The sequence below is a fragment of the Cnephaeus nilssonii genome (assembly GCF_951640355.1).
Source record: "Cnephaeus nilssonii genome assembly, chromosome: 5".
NCBI classification, from domain to species: Eukaryota; Metazoa; Chordata; class Mammalia; order Chiroptera; family Vespertilionidae; genus Cnephaeus; species Cnephaeus nilssonii.
This window is the reverse complement of record NC_137076.1, coordinates 14,965,893-14,989,560: the sequence shown is the minus strand read 5'-3', so window position 1 is coordinate 14,989,560 and position 23,668 is coordinate 14,965,893. Positions and strand designations below refer to the sequence as shown.

The following is a 23,668-nucleotide window of genomic DNA, read 5'->3' as shown; positions in this document are numbered from 1 at the left end:
CATCTAATCCTATCAATATAGTCCAATATAGCGTATTTTCCGGCGTATAAAACGACTTTTTAACCCAGGAAAATCTTTATGCCCAGTCGTCTTATACGCCGGAAAGTACGGTATCTCAATTGAAGACTGATATTGGACCTCAGTGCAGTAGTATTTTCCTGCTGAAACATTGATAGACTGGGCTCTCTCACTCTGAATTTTTAAAGAATACAGAAAACTATTATTGGAGTTACTTGTTAATGAAACTTGTTTTATTCCTTACTGTACTTCTGCTTTTCAGGAAAGAAGGAAGGTAAGGAAAAAAATTTGTTTCATATTTTTCCTTGAAAAATGTATAAAATGTGATTTGGATGTGCTCATCAACCATCTCAAAAGAGATTGTTTTAACAGTGGGATGAAAAACATTCTAGAAACACATTTCCTAGGATTGGGAAGAAACTGAAATAGAAGATGTGCACGTGAGTGTAAGTTTGATCTCTGAGCTACATAATCTTTCTGAAATTACCGTGGACTTCTGAGTCTAGGGTTTAAAGTGAATAAAAGTACACTTGAAATTCTTTGATACCATGACTTCTGTAGTTTTTTCCTTAATATTACTTCAACTCTGGCTAGACTTAAAGGTTTTTGCATTAAAATGTGTGTGTTTTTTTTCATTGGGGTATAGTATACAAATATGCACAAATTCTAAATGTATAGCTTGATGAATTTTCACAAAGGGAACATACTTGTATAACCAGCATCCAAATCAAGAAATAGAACATTAACTAAAGTGTTGAGGTATTTTTGTTCAAGAAAACTATGTTGGTAATATATTTTGTAGTCCCTTTGATTCTGTCAATATCTTTCTATGACCTTCACACATAATATAGATTATCTGCCTGTATACAAAATTTGCAAGTCACAACCTTTTCTCCTTAGAGATCTATACATGTTAAAATTTTAATATCTAATCTAATAAAAGGATAATATGCAAATTAACTGTCACTCCAACACACTAGATGGCCGCCACCATGTGGCCAAAGATGGCCGCCACAAGATGGCCAGCAGAGGAGGGAAGTTGTGGGCGATCAGGCCAGCAGGGAAGAGCAGTTGGGAGGGACCAGGCCTGCAAGGGAGGGTAGTTGCGGGAGACCAGGCCAGCAGGGGAGGGCAGTTAGGGACAATCTGGCCTGCAAGGGAGGGCAGTGGGGGGGGGACCAGGCCTGCAGGGGAGGACAGTTGGGAGGGACCAGATCTGCAGGGGAGGGGGACCAGGCCAGCATGGGAAGTGCAGTTGGGAGGGACCAGGCCTGCAGGGGAGGGCAGTTAGGGGCAACCTGGCCTGCAGGGGAGGGCAGTTGTGGGGGACCAGGCCTGCAGGGGAGGGCAGTTGGGGGGGACCAGGCCTGCAGGGGAGGGCAGTTAGGGGCAACCTGGCCTGCAGGGGAGGGCAGTTGGGGGGGACCAGGCCTGCAGGGGAGGGCAGTTGGGTGCAACCAGGCCTGCATGAGAGGACAGTTGGGGGTGACCAGGCAGGCAGGGGAGGGTAGTTAGGGGTGACCAGATCGGTAGGGGAGGGCAGTTAGGGGCAATCGGGCCGGCAGGGGAGCAGTTAGGCGTCGATCAGGCTGGCAGGGGAGTGGTTAGGGGGTGATCAGGCTGGCAGGCAGGAGCAGTTAGAGGCAGGCAGGCAGGCGAGCGGTTGGGAGCCAGCAGTCCTGGATTGTGAGAGGGATGTCCCAGATTGGAGAGGGTGCAGGCTGGGCTGAGGGACACCCCCTCCCCATGCACAAATTTCATGCACCGGGCCTCTAGTTTCGGAATAAAAGCTGTAGACCATTGTGATTTAAATTTCTTTTTTATCCTTGTAATTCAGGATTTTTTTTTTTTCAAGAATGTGCCATTTGATTAGCTTTCCTTGGAATGCAGCAATCCAGTTTAATTACTTTAAGCAAACCTTTCTAGCTCAGAAAAATTTCCTAATTTATATTGAGTATTTTTCTTGTCATTTTGGTTCTAGTTTATTTCTTCAGGATTTGATTCTGATTTTGGCTTTCCATCCTCTATTCTCTGTATGTCACACATTGTCTCTCATTACTTTCATATTTGTCCTTTTCCTTTGCATTCTAAAAGCTTCTCTAGTTTGTCTTCCATATTACATACTTTATTTTTTTCATACTTTCTTTTTTAGCAGTTTAATTTGCTCTAGTCTCATTTGCTCTCTCCCAGCAATTCTTTATTTTCTCAATCATTCCTCCTTTCATCTTATCATTGCCTCTGTTCCCATTACATAGAGCTATGTTGTCTTGTTTTTGTTAGATTCATAAACATGTCTTCTGGATCTTTCATTTTCATTGAATCTTTGGGATGGTATTCTTTTCTCCTTGCCATGCAGAATTTTTGTCAAAACTGATGACCCCAAGAGCCTATTTAGTGGTTGGCACATAGTAAATGCTCTATAAATATTGAATGAAGTGAGTTATGCCTGGCCTGAGATCACTGAAAGCCTGGCTCAGCTGGAATTATTGACTAGAGCACCTTCTGTCCTGGAGAACAAGCATTTCAGGAGACCAAGGCAGAAGCTGAAAGTCACTTCTGCTGAAATTTATTGGTTAAAGCAAGTCACTAAGGCTAGCTTGGATTCTAGGGGAGAGGAATTAGACACCACTTATTGATAGGGGAGGGGCACATTGCAGAAGAGTACATGGAGTGGAAAATATTGTTGCAGCCAATTTTCAAAAATAAAATCTGCTACAGACATTGTAATAGTAAAATAGGAGTTTCCAAAAATTGGAGATTGGTTAAATTAAATTATGATATAAGTAAATTATGGTATCTCCTATAGGAAGTAGTTTATGATTTTTACAGGTATCTATGTATTCATACATTGATATTTATCTTGATCAAAACTCTATTACTAGCACATAGGACAGTGCCTAACACATACAGTTTTCAGTAAAATTACTTGAATGAATTTCTTGAAGATACTACTTTATGAGATATTATCAATCATTTACAGTTTTTATGGTGAGAATTTTCATTTTGTTCTCTCATTTTCATACTAGAGGCCCAGTGCATGAAATTTGTGCACTCAGCCCGACCTGCGTCCTCTCTCAGTCCAGGAGCCCTCGTGGGATGTAAGCTGGCAGTCAGATATCTTTAGCGCTGCCTCAGAGGCGGGAGAGGCTCCAACCACTGCCGCTGAGCCGTGAGCCTGGCTTCTGCCTGAGCAGAGCTCCCCCTGTGGGAGCACACTGACCACTAGAGGGCAGCTTCTGCGTTGAGCGTCTGCCCCTGGTGTTCAGTGCGTGTCATAGCGACCAGTTATTCCACAGTTCGATCTATTTGCATATTAGCCTTTTATTATATAGGATGTATTTTAGTTTGAAGTTAAGAGCTATAATAATCAGTAGTTACTATTAATTTTTCAATGGAAACTACACTTTATTTTGAATCAAATATTTCTAAAATACATGCTTTAGATTAATAGTTTATTTTTGCATTTTTATCCCTTCTTTTTATTTAGTAGGAAAAATCATGAGTTCTTGTTTTTTTTCCCCTGTTATACATAATTTTTTTTTATTGAGGTATTATATGTGTACATATCTTACCATTGCCCCCCCCCCACCCTACATCTTGTTTTGTTTTGACAACTGGCAAAATAGAAAATACTTAATATATACAGCTTCTAATGTGGCATCCTAAATTATTTTGAAACATTGCAGAATAATCTACTTTAACGTTTTTCCTGTAGTGAGTTAGTAGATAATATTTTATAATAGCTTGGAAAATATAGAATGGCCCATTTAAAATGGGCTCTGATTTATAGGTATTGTTAGAGGCATTGATGAATTGGCTTTTGTTCCTTCTAAATAAAGAAAACATTGACAGATTCTATTTTCAAGAAATGGCCACAGCATTATTTCTAGTCTCATATGCTCTCACAGAATTTTGCCAGTCTGCATCAATAGGTGGAATCTATTTCCTCTTCCCTTGAACGGGGGCAGGCTTGTGATTGCTCCAACCAATAGAGTGTGGTGGAAATGATGCAGTGTGGCTTCTGAGGCTACAATATAAATAGGATACAGGTTCCTCTGGCTTTCTCTTAAGATACATGTCCTTGGAACTTAGTCACTATGGTAGGAGGAAGCTCAGTCACATGAGGAGGCCACACATAGATGTTCTCATCTGAAACCTGAGCTAAGTCTCAGCCTACAGCCGCATTAACCCCTAGACAAGTGAGTGAGTGGGCTTTCAGATAATCCTAGGCACTGACTGTCGTGTGTCCTGGGGAGGCCCAAGACATCATGGAGCAGAGACAAGCCAGCCCCACTGTTTCTACTATCTGAATTTATGGTCCATAGAACCTGTGAGAGATAATTATTATTGTTTTAAGCCATTGAGTTTTGGGTTAATTTGTTATATAGCAATATATAATAAATAAATAAAAGGTCTCGAAATCTATCATAGAGAAATAATCAGATTTGGACAAAGACATAAGAATGTTCACTATAGTATAATTTATAATAGTAAATAAAAATTTAAAAAATAGTCTAACCAACCCAGCCAGCGTGGCTCAGTTGGAGCGTTGTCTCATATACCAAAAGGGTTGTAAGTTCGATTCCCAGTGGGAGCACATACCTAGTTTGTAGGTTCTGTCCCCAGTTGGGGTGTGTGCAGGAGGCAAACAATTGATGTTTCTCTCACATTAATATTTCTCTCTCCCTTTCCCCCTTTCCCTCTCTCTCTAAAAATCAATAAAAATTAAAAACTAATCTAACCATTCAATTGTAAGAAAACAAATTATGGTGGTTCCATCATTTCCCTAAAGAAATTAGTTTCTCTATTTTCAAAAAGAAAGTAAACAATTGCTATACAGTCAGTTCTGTCCTAATGATTGTAAAAAACTCATTGAATTGTATGTTTATATAAATAAAGATGATTACGGGAAAAAAAGTATCTGATAAAGGACAGATACCCAGAATATATAAGAACTTTCCTGGTAATCAGTCAATGAAAAAAATACATGAAATAAATTTTTATTTAAAATTTTTTTTTATTGGAGAGAAAGAGAGAGAGAAACGTTGATGTGAGAGAGATACATTGATTGGTTGCCTCCTGCACATGCCCCAACTGGGGCCAGGGATTAGACTTGAAACCCAGGTATACTCCTTTGACCAGGAATCAAACCTGAGACCCTTTAGTGCACAGGCCTATACTCTTACCACACTGTATAGGACAACAGATCAATATTCTTGATGAATATAGATGCAAAAATTCTCAACAAAATATTAGCAAGCCTAATTCAACAGTACATTAAAAGGATCATTCACCATGTTTATCCCTGGAATGTAAGGATGGTTCAACATCCAAATACCTATATATATAAAAGCCCAGCAACCAGAACGATGTAACGACCAGAATGACCAGAACGACTGGTGGCTATGATGTGCACTGCCAACCAGCCTGATCTGGGCACTGATCGGCCCGGCCCTCGATCTCCCACCCCACCCTGATTGGGGGCAGGGCTTGCCAGCCAACTGCCCACGGCCCCTTTCCCCTACCAGCCTGGCCTGATGGGCCCTTATTGGGGCTGGCTGGCTGGACCCCATCCGTGCACAAATTTGTGCACTGGGCCTCTAGTCAATAAATATGATGCACCACATTAATATACTGAAAGATAAAAATCATATAATCATCTCAATAGATGCAGAAAAAGCGTTTGACAAAACACAACATCCTTTCATGATAAAGTCAGTCAATAGACTAGGTATAGAAGCAATGTAATTCAACAAACAAAAGGCCATATATAACAGGCCCACATACTCAACAATGAAAAACTGGAAGCTTGCCCCGGCTGGTTTGGCTCAGTGGATAGATCATCAGCCTGTGGACTGAAGGGTCCCAGGTTTGATTCCAACCAAGGGCACATGCCCGTGACACATTGATTGGTTGCCTCCCACATTCACCCCAACCAGTAGATGGAACCCACAACCTGGATATGTGCCTTAACTGGGAATCAAACCTGCCACCTTTTAACCACACTAGTCAGGCCAGATGATACCTATATATATAAAAGACTAAGCAACTGTTCAATCGTTTGACTGGTAGCTATGATGTGCAGTGACCACCAGGGGGCAGATGCTCAATGCACAGGCATGGAAACATGGAACAGACTGATGAATCTCAGAGGGAAGGGGGAGGGTGGGGAGAGATTAACCAAAGATCTTATATGCATACTAGAGGCCTGGTGCACAGATTCGTGCACTGGTGGGGTCCCTCAGCTTGGCCGAAACCAGCAATCCAACATCCCCCGAGGAATCCTGGATTGCAAGAGGGCACAGGCCAGGCTGAGGGAACCCACCGGTGCACGAATTCGTGCACCGGGCCTCTAGTATTTTTACATATAGAAAATCCTAAAGACTCTACTGAACAACTGCTAGAACTAATCAATGAATTCAGTATAATTTCAGGATACAAAATCAACATACAGAAATCAGTTTGTACACTAACAAAAATTTGAAAAATAAAACAGTCCATTTACAGTAGCATCAAAAACAATAAAATACTTAGGAATAAATATAACTCTAAGGAGGTGAAATATCTGGATACTGAAAACTACAAGATTTTTTTTCCTTTTTAAAAAAATTATCTTTATTGTTGAAAGTATTACAGATGTCCCCCTTTTTCCCCTCCACCAACCCCTGCCCCAAAACTATAAGATTTGATTAAAGAAATTGAAGAAGACACAAACAAATGGAAAGATACCCTGTGTTCAGAAGAATTAATGTTACTAAAATGACCATACTACCCAAAGTCATCTGTAGATTCAGTGCATTCCCTATCAAAACTTCAATGGCGTTTTTCAAGGAAATAGAAATAAACAATTGTAAAATTTGTATGGAACCACAAAAGACTCTGAATAGCCAAAGCAGTCCTGAGAAAGAAGAACAAAGCTGGAGGCATCACACTTCCTGATTTTAAACTGTACTATAAACCTATGGTAATCAAAATGTAATGGTACTGGCATAAAAATGGGCATACAGACCCATGGAACAATCAAACATCTAGAAATTAACCTTCTATATACAGTCAACTAATATTTGACAAGGGAGCCAAGAATACTCTCTGGGAAAAGGATAGTCTCACTGATAAATGGTTCTGAGAAAACAGGATAAGCACATGCAGAAGAATGAAATTAGACTCCTATCTTAAACCACTCAAAAATTAACTCAAAATGGGTTAAAGTCTTAAACATAAGGCCTGAAACCCTGAAATTCCTAAAGGAAACAGGAAAAGCTCCTTGATGTTGGTGTTGGCAATATCTCCAAAAGCATAAGAAACAAAGGCAAAAATAAGTGGGACTATATCATACTAAAGCTCGGCTGGCATGGCTCAGTGGTTGAGCATTGACTTATGAATCTGGAGGTCATGACTCGATTCCCCGTCAGGGCACATGCTCTGATTGTGGGCTTGATCCTAAGTGGGGGGCCTGCAGGAGGTAGCTGATCAATGATTTCCTCTTATCATTGATATTTCTATCTCTCTCCCCCACTCCCTTCCTCTCTCAGATCAATCAATAAAATATATTTTTTAAAAAGTTTTAAAAAAGTGATTAAAACAATAAAAATAAAGTTTAAGAAAAGAAATAAAGGCCCTGGACAGTGTGGCTTGGTTGGAGCATTGTCCTGTGTACTGAAGGGTTGCAGGTTTGATTCCCGGTTAGGGCAAATATTCAGGTTGCCCGTTCGATCCCTGGTTGGGCAAGCAGGAGGCAAACAATATTTCTCTCTCTCTCATCAATCTTTCTCTCTCCCTCTCCCTTCCTCTCTCTCTAAAATCAATAAAAACATAACCTCAGGTGACGATTAAGAAATTATAAAAGAATTTTTTAAAGACCATAAAAAAAGAAAAAGATAACTTTTCTATAAACCAAAAAAACCCCAAAAGACAAAAAATTTTTGCACAGCAAAAGAAACAGTCAACAAAATTAAAAGGCAACCTACAAAATGGGAGAAAATATTTACAAATTATATATCTGATAAGGGTTAATACAAAAATATATAATGCTAGTAAACTCATGCAACTCCACAGCAAGGAAAACCCCCAACAATTCAATTTAAAAATAGGCACAGGAATTGAGTAGAGATTTTCCCAAAGAAGACATACAAATGACCAACAAGGACTGGAAAAGGTGCTCTACATCACTAATCAGGGAACTGCAAATTAAAACCACAGCAATATATCTTCTCACACCTGTTAGAATGTCATAAAAAAGCAAGAGATAATGTATTGGCAAGAGTGTGGAGAAAAGGGAACCCTGCTTGATGCAGCCACTATGGAAAACGGTATGGAGGTTCTGCAAAAAATTAAAAATAGAACTGCCATATGATGGTTCAACAATTCCACTTCTGAGTATAAAAACAACTTTACAAATGGAATACTTAAAGCAGCAACATACAGCCACAGAAGTGAAGAAGGGGCAACTAGTGTGTGTGATAGTGAGTGGTTTATTTGTAATTGGAAAGGATGCAAGAAACAACCTTTATGTTTCAGTTCAGATACTTCATAGTTTAAAGCATGAAGATATTAGAAGCTAAACTTCAGTTTGTTCATCTGCCTGCAGAATCTAAGTGTTTAGGTTGTATTTTTATTCGTGAAATCTTATGTGATATTAAAGGTAGTTAGAAATGAACTTGTCAGAGATTTGGGTTCTTAGAACAAGGTTATCATTCATTGTGAGGTGAGTAGTGAAGTCAGTTGAACATCATCTTTTGTGTCCATTAGATTTACTAAAATCTCCAAACTTGGGCTTGAAGATGTGTATCTAAGTTTTGACTCTGGTCCTTTACTTGAAGTCCATATTTATCCAAACCAGTGTTACTAAAAGTGTGGTCTGTGCACTAGTGTCAAGTCCATCCATCAGTTGTTATTAACTGCAATAAGTACAGAACTTGAGCATTTAAAAGCTTTATAGGAATTTGACATTGGCAAATCTATGCATGTGATAATTTTTCTAGTAATTTATTCTTATTGCATATTACAAAGATTTTAACAGATTGGGAGTGGGGAAGAGTTTCTATAGATAGTTTACAAAGCAGTTCTCTAGATCCTGTGCAGGATCCCCAGAAGTTCTCATTCCACAAGTCTGAGAATCTACATTTTAAACAAATACCCCAGTTGATTCTAATAAATGTTGATCCTGGATAGGTCATTAAAAACAGGATACTTGAGCCCTACCTAGTTTTTCTCAGTTATTAGATATCGCCTGCGGACTGAAGGGTTGATGGTTTGAATCCAATCAAGGGCACATACTATGGTTGCAGGCTCGATTCCCCCAGGGCCATGTGCAGGAGAGGACCAGTGATGTGTCTCTCTCATGTTGATTCTCCCTCCCTCTCTCTCTCCCTCCCTCCCTCCCTCCCTCCCATACTCTAAAAAAAATCCTTGGGTGAGGATTATTAACAAAACAAAAACAGGATACTTGAGAGTAAAGGGGGGGCAAAATAAACTGGGAATCTCACAAAAGGCATACATGGACATATGGTCACTCTGTATCTGGGGGTTTATTTATTTACTTATTCATTTATTTTAAAATATGTTTTTATTGATTTCAGAGAGGAAGGGAGAGGGAGAGACAAAAACATCAACGATGAGAGAAAATCCTGGATCAGCTGCCTCCTGCATGCTCCCCACTGGGGACAGCCCGCAACCTGGGTATGTGCCCTGACTGGTAATAGAACCGTTCAACCACTGAGCCGTGCCGGCAAGGCTGGGGCTTTTTTATTTTTTAATGGAGATTTAAAGTTTTATTGGAAAGTTTCTGCTATTTCCTTTCATGACCAAATTTCCTTTAGTTTTCTCAGGACTGTGGCTGTTTCCACTCTTCTATGAATCAATCTCAACTATAGTGCTCATAGAACTATCTAATAAAAGAAAGGAGATAGAATTTAGAGACATAAACAGATGGAAGAATATACCATGTTCATGGATTGGTAGAATCAATATCATTAAAATGTCGATTCTACTAAAAACAATCTATAGATTTAATGCTCTCCCCCATTAAAATACCAATGGCATATTTCACAGACCTATAACAAACTCTTCAAAAATTCATCTGGAATAAAAAAAGACCCCAAATAGCTGTAGCAATCCTGAGAAAGAAGAACAAAGTAGGAGGGATCTCAATACCAGATATCAAGCTGTATTACAAAGCCACTGTTCTCAAAACTGCCTGGTACTGGCACAAGAACAGACATATAGATCAATGGAATAGAATAGAGAACCCAGAAATCAACCCAAACCACTATGCTTAGTATTTGACAAAGGAGGCAAGAACATATAATGGAGTCAAGACAGTCTCTTCAATAAATGGTGTTGGGAAAATTGGACAGATACATGCGAAAAAAAATGGAACTAGACCACCAACTTACACCATACACAAAAATAAACTCAAAATGGATAAAGGACTTAAACATAAGACGGGAAACCATAAAAATATTAGAGGAATCCACTGGCAGCAAAATCTCAGACATATGCCGAAGCAATATCTTCACTGATATAGCTCCTAGGGCAATGGAAGCTAAAGAGAAAATAAACCAACGGGACTAGCTATAATAATAAAAGCGTAATATGCTAATTAGACCAGATGCCCTTCCTTCTGGACAAAGCCACAGCAGGCAGGAGCCAAGGCAGAGGCAGCAGAACCCCCGGCGGCTGCGGCAGGTGGGGGCCGGGGCCAAGGCCCTTGCACGAATTTCGTGCGTCAGGCCTCTAAGTATCAAAATAAAAAGCTTCTGCACAGCAAAAGATACCATCAACAAAACAGCAAGAAAGCCCACTGCATGGGAGAACATATTTGCCAATGTTATCTCTAATAAGGGTTTTATCTCCAACATTTACAGAGAATTCATACAATTTAACAAAAGGAAAATAAACAACCCAATCAAAAAATGGGCAACTGACCTAAATAGATACTTTTCAAAAGAGGACATAAGGAACGCCAAGAGACATATGAAAACATGCTCAAAGTTGCTAATTATCCTAGAGATGCAAATCAAAACAACAGCATGGTACCATCTCACACCTGTCAGAATGTCTCTCATCAACAAATCAACAAATGACAAGTGCTGGCGAGGATGTGGAGAAAAAGGAACCCTTGTGTACTGCTGGTGGGAATGCACACTGGTGCAGCCACTGTGGAGAACAGTATGGAATTTCCTCAAAAAACTAAAAATGGAACTCCCATTTGACCTAGTGACCCCACTTCTAGGAATATATCCCAAGAAACTAGAAATGCCAATCAAAAAGGATATATGCACCTCTATGTTCACAGCAGCACAATTTACAATAGCTAAGATTTGGAAGCAGCCTAAATGCCCATCAGCAGATGAGTGGATTGAAAAACTGTGGGACATCTACACAATAGAATACTACGCTGCAGTAAAAAAGAAGGAATTCTTACCATTTGCAACAGCATGGATGGAACTGGAGAGCATTATGCTAAGCGAAATAAGCCAGTCAGAGAAAGATAAATATCACATGATCTCACTCATTTGTGGAATATAATCCTATCTAATAAAGACAGAATATGCAAACTGACCGTAACTCTGCATCAAAGATGGCGGCACCCACAGCCGATAAGGAGAGAATATGCAGATTGATGCGACAAGGTGAGAGGCAGAAGGCGGCTCCGTGCCAGAGCAAAGGTGGAAAGGCAGCTCCAGCCGGAGCGAAGGCAGTGCCGGCAGCCAGGGTGGGTAAGGCCTATTCTTACACGACTCTTCATGCATCGGGCCTCTAATGAACAACCTAAACTGATGAACAAAAACAGATCCAGAGCAGAGAAGCATCTATCAGACTGTCAAACCTCAGAGGGAAGGTAGGGGAGGGGGAGGGTAAGGGGAAGAGATCAAAGGACTTGTATGCATGGATATAAGCCTAACCAATGGACACAGACACCAGGGGCGTGAGGGCATGAGTGGGGATATGGGGGGCAATGGGGAGATAAGGACACATATGTAATATCTTCATCAATAAAGAAATTAAAAAAAGAATTTATTCTTCTGAATATAGCTAGGAGTAATGTGAGGTGAGGTTAAAGTGGAAGATTCTCTTTTCCTGATTTGACAGATACTGATTTTATTTGCTCTAATCTAAAAACCATGAAGTCTTGTAGTTTCTGTTATGCAGGTCCCAAGCCAATCTTAATTCCTCTTAAGGTTCCTGGCTCAGCTGTGTCCCATTTCTCTTAGCTGGGCATAATCCCTTAATTCATTTCAACCTTGCTTTTGCTTTCATTTAACTAAGTGACTTGTTTACTTCTTTTATTTAAAATAAGTTTTAACTGAAGAATTTGAGAGGAAGAAAAAATATCTTTCTGAATTCCTCCCTCAGGAGCTCTTTAGGTTATCACCTCTAATTACATAACTTTTATAATATATATACTAGTAAGGAACATGGGTTTTCTATTTTGTAAACTGTTCTGATTGCAACTGGAGGAAACTGATTTTTATTAGTAATAATACTATTGGTAGAAGTTAAATAATATCTGTCTGTAGTACTACCTCTGTTATGATACTTTTTTTTATGATTCCAGCATATTTGATTTTATCTTATTTCATGTTGTTTTTAGTTTGTTAACCACTTTCTTTGATTTACAAAGTGGGATATTTAAAAGCAGACTTTCTGTGGGGTTCATTTCAAAACTTGGAAAGGGCTGAGAACACGAGTTTAAAGAGGTAAATTAAGTATAAAAAGAAGAATGATTAACTGTGTAATCTTTCATTTTTCTATTTTTTGTATCAAGATTTCAGAGTATGGTAATTCTCTGAAGTCATCTCTAATAAGTTAGATTAAGTGTAGCTCTTGATTGAGCCTCATGTCAATTTCTCTAAACAAAGGTTCTCTAAAGTTTATACCCTTTTTTGGTAATTATTTCTATTTTTTTATTATAAGGATTTCAAACATATTTTAGTGGTAGAGAGAACTCATATTATGAACTTCCAAGTGAACATCACTCATTTATTCCATTGATTATTTCCTGCCCCCTCATCTTCATATAATTACATCAAATAGCATATAATTCATCTGAAAATGTTTCAGTAAGACTCTCTAAACTATACAAGATTTTGTTTTTGTTATTATAGTTAAGCACAACTGTAGTACCAGTACATTTTAGCAAAAATTTAAGGAATCCTGTTTAGGACTAACCTTTCACTCTGTCTTGGAGACTCACCAGATGAATAAATAAGAGATTCATCATACTATTTTATTTTTGTTTTATTTTAGAAGTAGATTATTCTATTAATAATAGTATATTTATAACCCATCTGAATAACCAAGACTCATTTATCCCTCAAATTGGGATACTTTGAGAGTGAAAGGGGGCACTATTAATTATGCTAGGAGAACAGTTGAAATCTAGATGGTCCTGGGTAACTGGGCTATATATGGTCCCCTATCTCAAGGTAATATTTACTGGTTGAATAGCTACTATCATTTTTTTCATTTAGCTTTGAATACTCAAAATGAGTCAAGTGGTAGCAAAGAGCATGATTAAGTTTACTATAGGACTTCCTTTACTTGTAAATAATACAAATTGGTATAGCTAGATCAAGTTTAAAAATTTTAAGTGCCTGTAGATTTCAACTTTGTTCTTCTTTAAAATTTTAAAATTATTTTATATTGCAATTACATTTGCCATTCAATATTATTTTATATTATTTTTAGGTATACAGCATAGTAGTCAGTGACTCCCCTGGTAATTCTACTACCCACCTGACACCATGCATAGTTATTACAATATTATTGACTATATTCCTTATATTGTATTTTATATCCTATGACTGTTTTGTAACTACCAATTTGTATTTCTTAATCCCTTCACCTTTTTCACTCAACCCTGAACTTGGTTCTTTTTTTTGTTTTTTAATATATTTTATTGATTTTTTACAGAGAGGAAGGGAGAGGGATAGAGAGCTAGAAACATCAATCAGATAGAGAGAGAAACATCGATCAGCTGTCTCTTGCACACCTCCCACTGGGGATGTGCCCGCAACCAAGGTACATGACCTTGACCTGAATCGAACCTAGGACCCTTCAGTCCGCAGGCTGATGCTCTGTCCACTGAGCCAAACCAGTCAGGGCCCTGAACTTGGTTCTTAATAACACCTCCATAAAGCTAGAAGTTGAACCACCAGACATAATTCACAAATTAAAATTAATCTCTCCTTTTAAATTTGTGGTTTATAGACGTATGGCTATTAGATAACAAGGAATCTAAAATAGACTACATCGCCAATTTTAAAATGTCAAAAAATTTTGTTATAGTTGCTAATTCACCATAATATCATATAAACTTTATATCCGGCATAATCTGAAGTTAGTTGTTAACATTTCCAGGTTAGAAAACACAACTAGACCTCCCATATCTGTTCTTTTTAAGGTTAGTATAGCAAGTTGTTCTCAGGAAGAGCTCCATTCTATTAGTAGTGTTCTTGTTACCTTTAATATTTTAAGCAAGTACCTTTTAAAGAATAAAGTATACCTCTATGATTCCCCTGGTCAGGAATAGAAGTCAAACTTCTGGAACAAACTTCTGGTTTCCTTAGGTCAGTTCTTTGGAAGAAGTAAATGCCCTTTTAGTGTTGCGATTTCCTTTTTTTTTTTTAACCACTGTTTTATTTGTAATATCTTTTTCATAGATAAAAGATATTCACATCATCTAGTCCCTCATCTCACTTTTAGCTTATTTACTGAATCAAATTCAAGTCTTGAATGTTTATATGAAAAAATTGTACTTTATATACACATATATCTTAAATGACTTAATTATTATTGATTTTAGAGAGAAACATCAGTCTGTTGTTCCACTTATTTATGCATTCATTGGTTGCTTTTTGTATGTACCTTGGCCAGAATCAAACCCATAACCTTAGTGTATCAGTACAATGCTCTATCCAACTGAGCCAGGGCTCCTTAAATGACTGACTTTAACTGTGGCCTTTTATTTTTTTATTTATTTTTTTTTAAATTTCTTTATTGATTAAGGTGTCACATATTTGTCCTCATCCCCCCATTCCCATCCCACACCCCTCCCCATGGATGCCCCAACCCTCTGTTGAACTTAAGCATTGGTTAGGCTCATATGCATGCACACAAGACCTTTGGTTGATATCTCCCCCCTCCCCCCACAGTCCCCTATCCTCCCTCTGAGGCCCGATAGTCCGATCGATGCCTCCTTGTTTCTGGTTCTGTTCTTGTTCATCAGTCTATGTTGTTCATCATTTCCCCTAGATGAGCGAAATCATGTGTCACTAGAGATATACTTATAAGAATTGAATGTGTGACGAGCAATAATAGTTATGCTGACAGGCAAATGAATCAGTCTGTAGTGAGTTTCTTTCTGGACCAACAGTTCTTTTGAGACCCAATATCAATGTCCACCAGTTCCTTATGAGTACATGTCGGCACTGACCCCTCAGCTCTGGATGGTGGACAAATGATGGTAATGCAGGTCCGACTCCCTCTGGTTTGGTCTCGGCCGGACCCAGGGGCACGTCTTCACCCGGATCCAGGGGCCCACGGCCTCACCCGGACCCGGGACCCAGCCTCACCCGGATCCAGGGGCACACGGCCTCGCCCAGACCCAGGATTCAGCTTCACCCGGATCCAGGGGCACACAGCCTCGCCCGGACCCGGGCTCCAGCTTCCCCCGGACCCAGGGGCACGTGGCCTCACCCGGACCCAGGGGTGCGTGGCCTCTCCCAGACCCAGGGTCGCATGGCCTCACCCGGATCCAGGGGCCCATGGCCTCACCCGGACCCGGGACCCAGGCTCACCTGGATCCAGGGGCCCACGGCCTCACCCGGACCCGGGGCCAGGCTCACCTGGATCCAGGGGCCCACGGGCTCACCCAGATCCGGGACCCAGGTTCACCCGGATCCAGGGGCCCACGGCCTCACCCGGACCCGGGGCCAGGCTCACCCGGATCCAGGGGCCCACGTGTGGCCTTTTAAAAAAATTAGATCCAATCATTTATAATATATGGTATTTTGGAATTTTTTTCCTATATAGTTCTGGTGGTATGGATGTGAAATCATCTCTCTATATAAAAGCCTAAGTGACCAGCTGACTGGCCAGTACCTATGATGTGCAATGACCACCAGGGGGTAGACGCTCCGACTGGTAGCTATGATTCGCACTGACCACCAAGGGGCAGCCGCTCAACGCAGGAACTGCTGAGCTGTGGTGACTTGGCAGCTGTGGTTCTCAGGTGACACACCCGGAACCAGAGAGGAGGCAGCACGATTCTGGGGTGCGTCACCCGAGATCCACCCTCTCGCAATCCAGGACCCCTCGGGATGTCAGCGAGCCGGTTTGGGCCTGATCCCCACAGGCCAGGCCGAGGGACCCCACTGGTGTATGAATACGTGCAACAGGCATGTAGTGATGATATATTATGCTTAATTAGTTACATTAAAGAAACGTGTTCATGGTTTTGCTCTATACATTTAAGTATTTTAAATTACTTTTCCTCTTTCTCTAGCTGTCCCCTTCCCTCCAACCCAAAGGCTTACTTTGAAGGAAGTCTTTGTGAATGGGAAACCTAATAGTGACGTCTTGAAAAACCATTTGGTGAAGGAAGGGCGACTGGAAGAGGAAGTAGCCTTAAAGATAATCAATGATGGGGCTGCCATCCTGAGACAAGAGAAGACTATGATAGAAGTAGAAGCTCCAATCACGGGTATGAGAAGAATTTGCATGGTTGCACTTAGGTTTGAGCTAATTTAAGAAATGATCACAAATAATCAACTAAAATGTGTTGTAATTTTTCTAGGAATTATGAGACCGTTTTAGGATTGTTTAGTATGTTTTTTGTTCACTGAAGAAATACAAATTAAAATGTCTGTTATTTCCAGTAGGACTATTCAGTGTTAATAGATTGACTACAGTTATAGAGCAGTCCAGTCCAAAGCAAAAGTGATTTGAAAGTTAAACTGTGATCCCTATTGGGGTAATGCCCTTTCTTTTCTTTTTTAAATATGTTTTTATTGATCCCAGAGAGGAAGGGAGAGGGAGTAAGAGATAGAAATATCAGTAATAAGAGAATCATCAGTTGGCTGCCTCCTGCATGGCCCCACTGAGGCATGAGCCCGAAACCCAGGCATGTGCCCTGACTAGGAATCAAACCATGACCTCCTGGTTCATAGGTCTTCACTCAACCACTGAGCCCTGCCAGCTGGGCACCCTCTCTTTTCTACGACAGTTTTTTACCTCACCCAATGTTGTTGTTTTTCTAGTGTGTGGTGACATTCATGGACAATTCTTTGACTTGATGAAGTTGTTTGAAGTTGGAGGATCACCTACTAACACACGCTACCTCTTTCTGGGTGACTATGTGGACAGAGGCTATTTCAGTATAGAGGTAAAAATTAAACTGGATGTGTTGGAGCTATCATATTGTGTGTGTGTTTTTTAATTTTGCTTTCCATTCTTTAGTAAAAAAAAATCAAATGCGAACATCGGCAGAATTTATAAACTTTGTTACTTTCTGTCATTAAAGTGAGAGAGAAATATTTTGATATAAAAGTTCTTTTTCTTTCTTTAGCTAGTAGAAAGTCTAACAAATAGAAGGCTATATTAACCCAGCTTTGCAAATAAGTTAAATGATTACTAACTTTTTCTCTTTGAAGATAGTGTATGGACTGTATATAAATGACATAAATTGCTATTCACCTTAAATGGGGCTTGAATTAGCTGACCTTAATTACAAGATCATAAGTTGCTGGGCTACAGTTAAATCTTAGATTAACTGTCAATGGTAAATAAGCAGGTGCTTAGTTTATTAATGGAATAATTTCCGATCCTATTACATATAGTAAGCACTTAATAAATATTCATTGAAGGAAAATGATTAATTAATGAAATTAACCTAAAACTTTACAATTTACTTTTATATATTTTGAAAATTGAATGATGAGAGGAAAAAAGTTACAATTAAAACAAACTATAAGTTTTTATGTATAAAAGAGAAAATTGTTTTAGAACCTAATGCAAGGGCTTGAGTACAATGGAACCACAACATATTCATATTTAATGGCCATTGATTAAGCTGTACATACTTGGCAAATAAAAGAAGTAATTTTGAAATAGTCTGGGTGATTGAATTTATAATGTTCCCGGAATAAGCACAAGATGAGGAAATTGAGTCTGCTTGCTATTCTTGTAGCATTTAGTTTTGCCTCTCCCTCAAGACTGTGAGAATCTCACTGTACTAAGTATGTTTCTGGTGGTTAAAGATTTATTGTTCTTGCAGCATCACTCCTAAATACAACTCAGCTACCTCTCCTGGTGCTCAACCAGAGAAGCAGCAGTTTTCTAAAACTGCCAGAAAAATAAATGACCAGAGAAACAGACCTTACTCTTTACTTAGATAGGCAGTCTACACTCATGAATCAGAAAAGTTCATTGTTATCTGCCAGTGCCTCATATTCATTTACTGTCATCTGTGAGGACAAAGGTTAATGATAGAAATTAAGAAAATACGCACATTTTTCCTACTGCCCAATAAATTCCTAGTCTTTAAATAGGAACCTGGGATGAGAAGAGATCATACTTGTAAACTATATTATTGAACAGCTTTCCTATTCTTATTTCCTATTCACGTTGTATAGACAGTGAGCCAAGAGTTTGGATGTTTGAAAGTCACATTGAATATTTACTTCTTTGTGTGTTTGCTAGCATTAGGAGGTGTTAGAGACTGAAGAGAAGAATACAGAGCTTAATGAAGTTTTAATTAGTCATTTAATGAAACAACTTTTTAAAATCCTTATCCAAGGATATGTTGATTGATTTTAGAGAGAGAGAAAGAGAAAGAGAAGGAAACACCAGTGTGAGAGAGAAACATCAATTGGTCCCATAGGTGCCCCGACCTGCAAACTTTTCGGTGTATGGCAGTGGTCGGCAAACTCATTAGTCAGCAGCGCCAAATATCAACAGTACGATTGAAATTTCTTTTGAGAGCCAAATTTTTTAAACTTAAACTTCTTCTAACGCCACTTCTTCAAAATAGACTCGCCCAGGCTGTGGTATTTTGTGGAAGAGCCACACTAAAGGGGCCAAAGAGCCGCATGTGGCTCGAGAGCCGCAGTTTGCCGACCACGGGTGTATGGGATGACACTCCAACCAACTGAGCCACCTGGCTGGGCTGAAACAACTTTTTAAAAATATAAATATTGTGTCAAATTATCTTCCAAATTAACTCACATACTTAAAAAAATTTTAGTCCATTGGTGTATTCAAGAAAGCATATATAAAAATCCACAATGATTTTTATACACTACTCGAGGCCCCGTGCACAAAATTCATGCACTTGGGGGCGGAGGTTCCTCAACCCAGCCTGTACCCTCTCACAGTCTGGGAGCCCCATGAGTGATCGATCGCCCCAAAGAGGTAGGCCCTGCTCACCTGGCTGGGGCTCTGCGCTGGATCGCCCCCTGCAGAGGGAGGCCCCGCCAACCCACTGTGCAGCGTAGTTGCTGGGTAGCCTGGGCTTCCCTCTTTGGGGCAATTGATCACAGGGCTCTGCCATCAATCACCCCAAAGAAGTAGGCCCTGCCCACCCAGCCGGGGCTCCATGATGGATCACCCCCGCAGAGCGCCACCGCGGGGTAGCCTGGGAGCAGTATTGACTAATTCAGTTTTTGCAGCAACTTTACAGAACATAGGCAAGAAGAATAAGAAGAATCACTGTACTTGCAAATGTGTAAAATGCCTGTAATAAGGTTATTCATTGCTCATTTTTTATGATAAAAGATTTAAAACAACCTGAATGTTCAGTAGGAAACTAGTTAAATGAATTGTCGTACATCCAGACAATGGAATGTACCAGACAATACAGGGAGGCTGTTTTTAAAAATGAAAAAAGAGCCTTGGCCGGTTTGGCTCAGTGGATGGAACATTGGCCTGTGGACTGAGGGAGTCCCAGGTTTGATTTCGGTTGAGGGCATATGTCTAGATTGCAGGCTCAATCCCCAGTGGGGTCATGCAGGAGGCAGCCGATCAGTGATCAGTAATTCTCTCTCATTGTTGATGTTTCTTTTTGTTTCTTTTTGTTCATCATTGATGTTTCTATCTCTCCCTCTCCCTTCCTCTCTGAAATCAATAAAAATAAATTTTAAAAAATGAAAGAAGAAAACAACCCTTTGTAAACTGGTATGGAATAATCACTAAAGTGAAAAAAAGATACATGCAGAGCTCTGCTTACCATCTGATAATATTTCTAGAAGTTGGGGTGATGTGCATATTCATGTGTGTGGGGGTAATTGCTTGAAGTTGTATAGAGTGTGAAAGTGTGCCCAAGGAAGCCAGGGACATGGGTTGCTTCTCTCTTCCAGGGCAGCTGAAAAGGAAGTAGGGAGTAGAGAAGATATTTTTGGAGTTGGTATTTTGTTATGATTCTAATTAATGTAATTTGATTAGAGAACAAGATATGAATAATATGCATTCTTTGGAATTTATTGAGACTCCCTTTGTGATGGAGAACATGGTAGATTTTTATGGCTATCCCATATGTTCTTGAAAAAAAAATGCATTCTCTATTTGTTGAACTGTTCTTTATAACTTTGATTCTTTTTGTCTGCTTAGACTACGAGTTACTTTTGGGTTTCTGTCAAAATCTTCAACTACAGTTATTGATTTATCTGTTTCTCTCCATAGTCCTATCAATTGTGGCTTGTGTTTTGTTTTGTTTTGTTTTAATATATTTTATTGATTTTTTTACAGAGAGGAAGGGAGAGAGAGAGTTAGAAACATCGATGTGAGAGAAACATCAATCAGCTGCCTCCTGTACACCCCCTACTGGGGATGTGCCTGCAACCAAGGTACATGCCCCTGACCGGAATTGAACCTGGGACCCTTGAGTCTGCAGGCTGAGGCTCTGTCCACTGAGCCAAACCGGCTAGGGCTGTTGCTTGTGTTTTGAGGCTGTATGTGAAATATGTATATTTCATGGTTAGCATATACTATAAATCTTCATTATTCATAAATTCTGTATTTGTGTATATACCTCCTTGCTAAAATTTACTTGTAATCCCCAAATCAATACATATAATACTTTTTGAGGTCCTAGGCCCTCTCAGCAAAAGGAGCTAGGAAATATATACACATACATTCATATTTTTATTTATTTCATTACCTATCCGTGTTATCTTAAAAAGCATGAGTTCATATGATACCTCTGATTCCAATCCATCACAAGGTTCATTTTGGCCTTCCCTCTTTCCTGGCTCTCAATGTAGTCACTTATCTGCTTGATCCCAGTATACCCATAAAATGGGTACATAACAGGCAACTCATACTGTGAAAAACTAAAGTTACACTATTTGTGTATATTTCTTTGTGTCTTTAGCCTTGCAGTATGCAATCAACATGCTGTTTTCCAAAGTTACTTCGGTTAGTTCCCTCCCCCTCCTCCTCTTCTTTGTTGCTTTGTTATCCACTTATAATACAGTTAAGTTCATTTGTTACTGTTTATACTCCATTTTGGTTGATTCAGTTACTTATTTTGGGAGGCATATGTAAATCATTACAGTACTGAGGTTCTGGAGTTTAAAGCTATCCAGAAAGCCATGCTTTGAGAAGTGTCACTTCCTCCTGATCCTTCCTAACCTATTCCCAGTTTCCCCTCCTCCCCACCCTTTTCCTCTGTGCTCCCTGTAAGTAACCCATCTTATTAGTTGTTGTTGTTTTTAATTTATTTCAGAGAGGAAGGGAGGAGAGAGAGATAGAAACATCAGTGATGAAAGAGAATCATTGATTGGCTGCCTCCTGTATGCCCCCTACAGGGGATCAAGCCCGCAACCCGGGCATGTGCCCTTGACCAGAGTTGAACCCAGGACTCTTCAATCCGCAGGTCGACACTCTATCCACTGAACCGAACCAACTAGGGCCAATCTCTTTAGTTTTTGATTTGTGCTTCCTGTATTTCTTATGCACATGTGTATTTCTTATATCCCCTTCTTTATTACATTAACAGTAGCATAGTATGCTCTTTTGTGCTTTTTTCACTCAACATTATATCTTGGAAATCACTCCAAATCAGTTTAAAGAGATCTTTCTGACTTTTTAAAATTTTATTTATTTATTGTCTAAAGTTTTACATATGTCTCCTTTTTCCCCAATTACACCCCCCCCCCAGCCATTCCCACCCTGCCCAACCCCCCACCGCCCCAGTGACTTTTTTTTTAAAAATAGCTTCATAGTACTTCATTGTGTGAATGTATCATAATCTGCTCAACTTCTCTCCTATGTATGATTATTTATATTACTTCCAGTATTTTGCTATTACAAACCATGCTGCAACCTTGTGCATATGTATTTTCTTATTGTTGGAGGTGTATTTTCAGAGTAGACTCCTAGAAGTTAATCAAAAGTTAAGTTTTGTCAGTTTTTGCCGAATTGTTTTTTTACCATGCAATTTTTTCCCCTTTATTGATTAAGGTATTACAAATGTGCCCTTATCCCCCCATTGCTCCCCAACACCCCCCCAATCCTGCCCTCCCCCTCCCCCACTGTTGTCTGCGTCCATTGGTTATGCTTATATGCATGCATACAAGTCTCCCTACCATGCAATTTTTAAAAAGTGATCTTCAGATTTTTAGTAATTAGTTACAAAATTTTTCCCCACACTAAACCTAAAGAAGAACTCACCCACAAATTTCTTTTAGAATTTGTATTGTTTCATTTTGATACATTTAGATCCCATTTCCATTAGTTACTTATTATATAAGATAGGGATCTAATGCTTTTTTTGAAATGTGACCAGTTGTCCTAGAGACATTAAGTACATCATTATTTTAGTAATTTAGGATGCAACCCTTATTATACACCAAATTTATATGTACTCAGATTAATTTCTGGACTATTTTATTCCACTGGTATGTTTATACATGTGCTAGTACCATTGCTTTAATTATAAAAACTTTATAGTCTGTTTTAACATTCAGTAAGTCCCCCTCATAATTTCTCTTTCAGTGTTTTTTTTTTTTCCCTAGGTGTTTCCTGATGGTTGTATTTTTTTTCATCATGTAAATTTTAGTATCAGCTAAAATTAGAACTTCATAAAATAGCGTGTTGATATTTTTATTGGAATTGCAATGATATTATAAGTTAAATGAGGAAGAACTATAATCTTTTTAAAAATATATTTTATTGATTTTTTACAGAGAGGAAGAGAGAGGGATAGAGAGTTAGAAACATCGATGAGAGAGAAACATTGATCAGCTGCCTCCTGCACACCTCCTACTGGGGATGTGCCCGCAACCAAAGTACATGCCCTTGACAGGAATCGAACCTGGGACCTTTCAATCTGCAGGCCAACACTATCCACTGGGCCAAACCGGTTAGGGCAGAACTATAATCTTTTAATGTTGAATCATCCAATCCAAGAATAGGGAATGTCTCTTTGTTTATATCTACTTTTTGTCTCTTGGGAAGGTTTTAAATTTTTCCTGGTATGAGATTTGCAAAGTTTTCTTGGTATGAGGTTTGTACATAAATTTATTCCTATGTGTTTGATCTTCCTTACTGCTATGGTAAATAGAGTTTTCTCTACCATTGTGTTCTACTTATTTTGTGTATATGAAGGTTATTGATTTTATATATTAATTTTATATTCTGCCCTGTT

The 23,668-nt window shown here is 39.2% G+C and overlaps 1 protein-coding gene across 4 annotated transcripts in view; it reads left to right on the top strand.

Annotated features, from left to right (window-relative positions):
• PPP3CC (protein phosphatase 3 catalytic subunit gamma) overlaps positions 1-23,668 on the top strand; it is a 107,245-nt gene that overhangs the window by 28,042 nt on the left and 55,535 nt on the right. For all 4 annotated transcript variants that reach the window (XM_079771222.1, XM_079771223.1, XM_079771221.1 and 1 more), the window contains exons 2-3: positions 16,529-16,726; positions 17,283-17,407. In XM_079771222.1, the coding sequence (XP_079627348.1) occupies positions 16,699-16,726; positions 17,283-17,407 (153 nt within the window). In that variant the 5' untranslated portion in view covers positions 16,529-16,698. The remainder of the gene's footprint in view (positions 1-16,528; positions 16,727-17,282; positions 17,408-23,668) is intronic.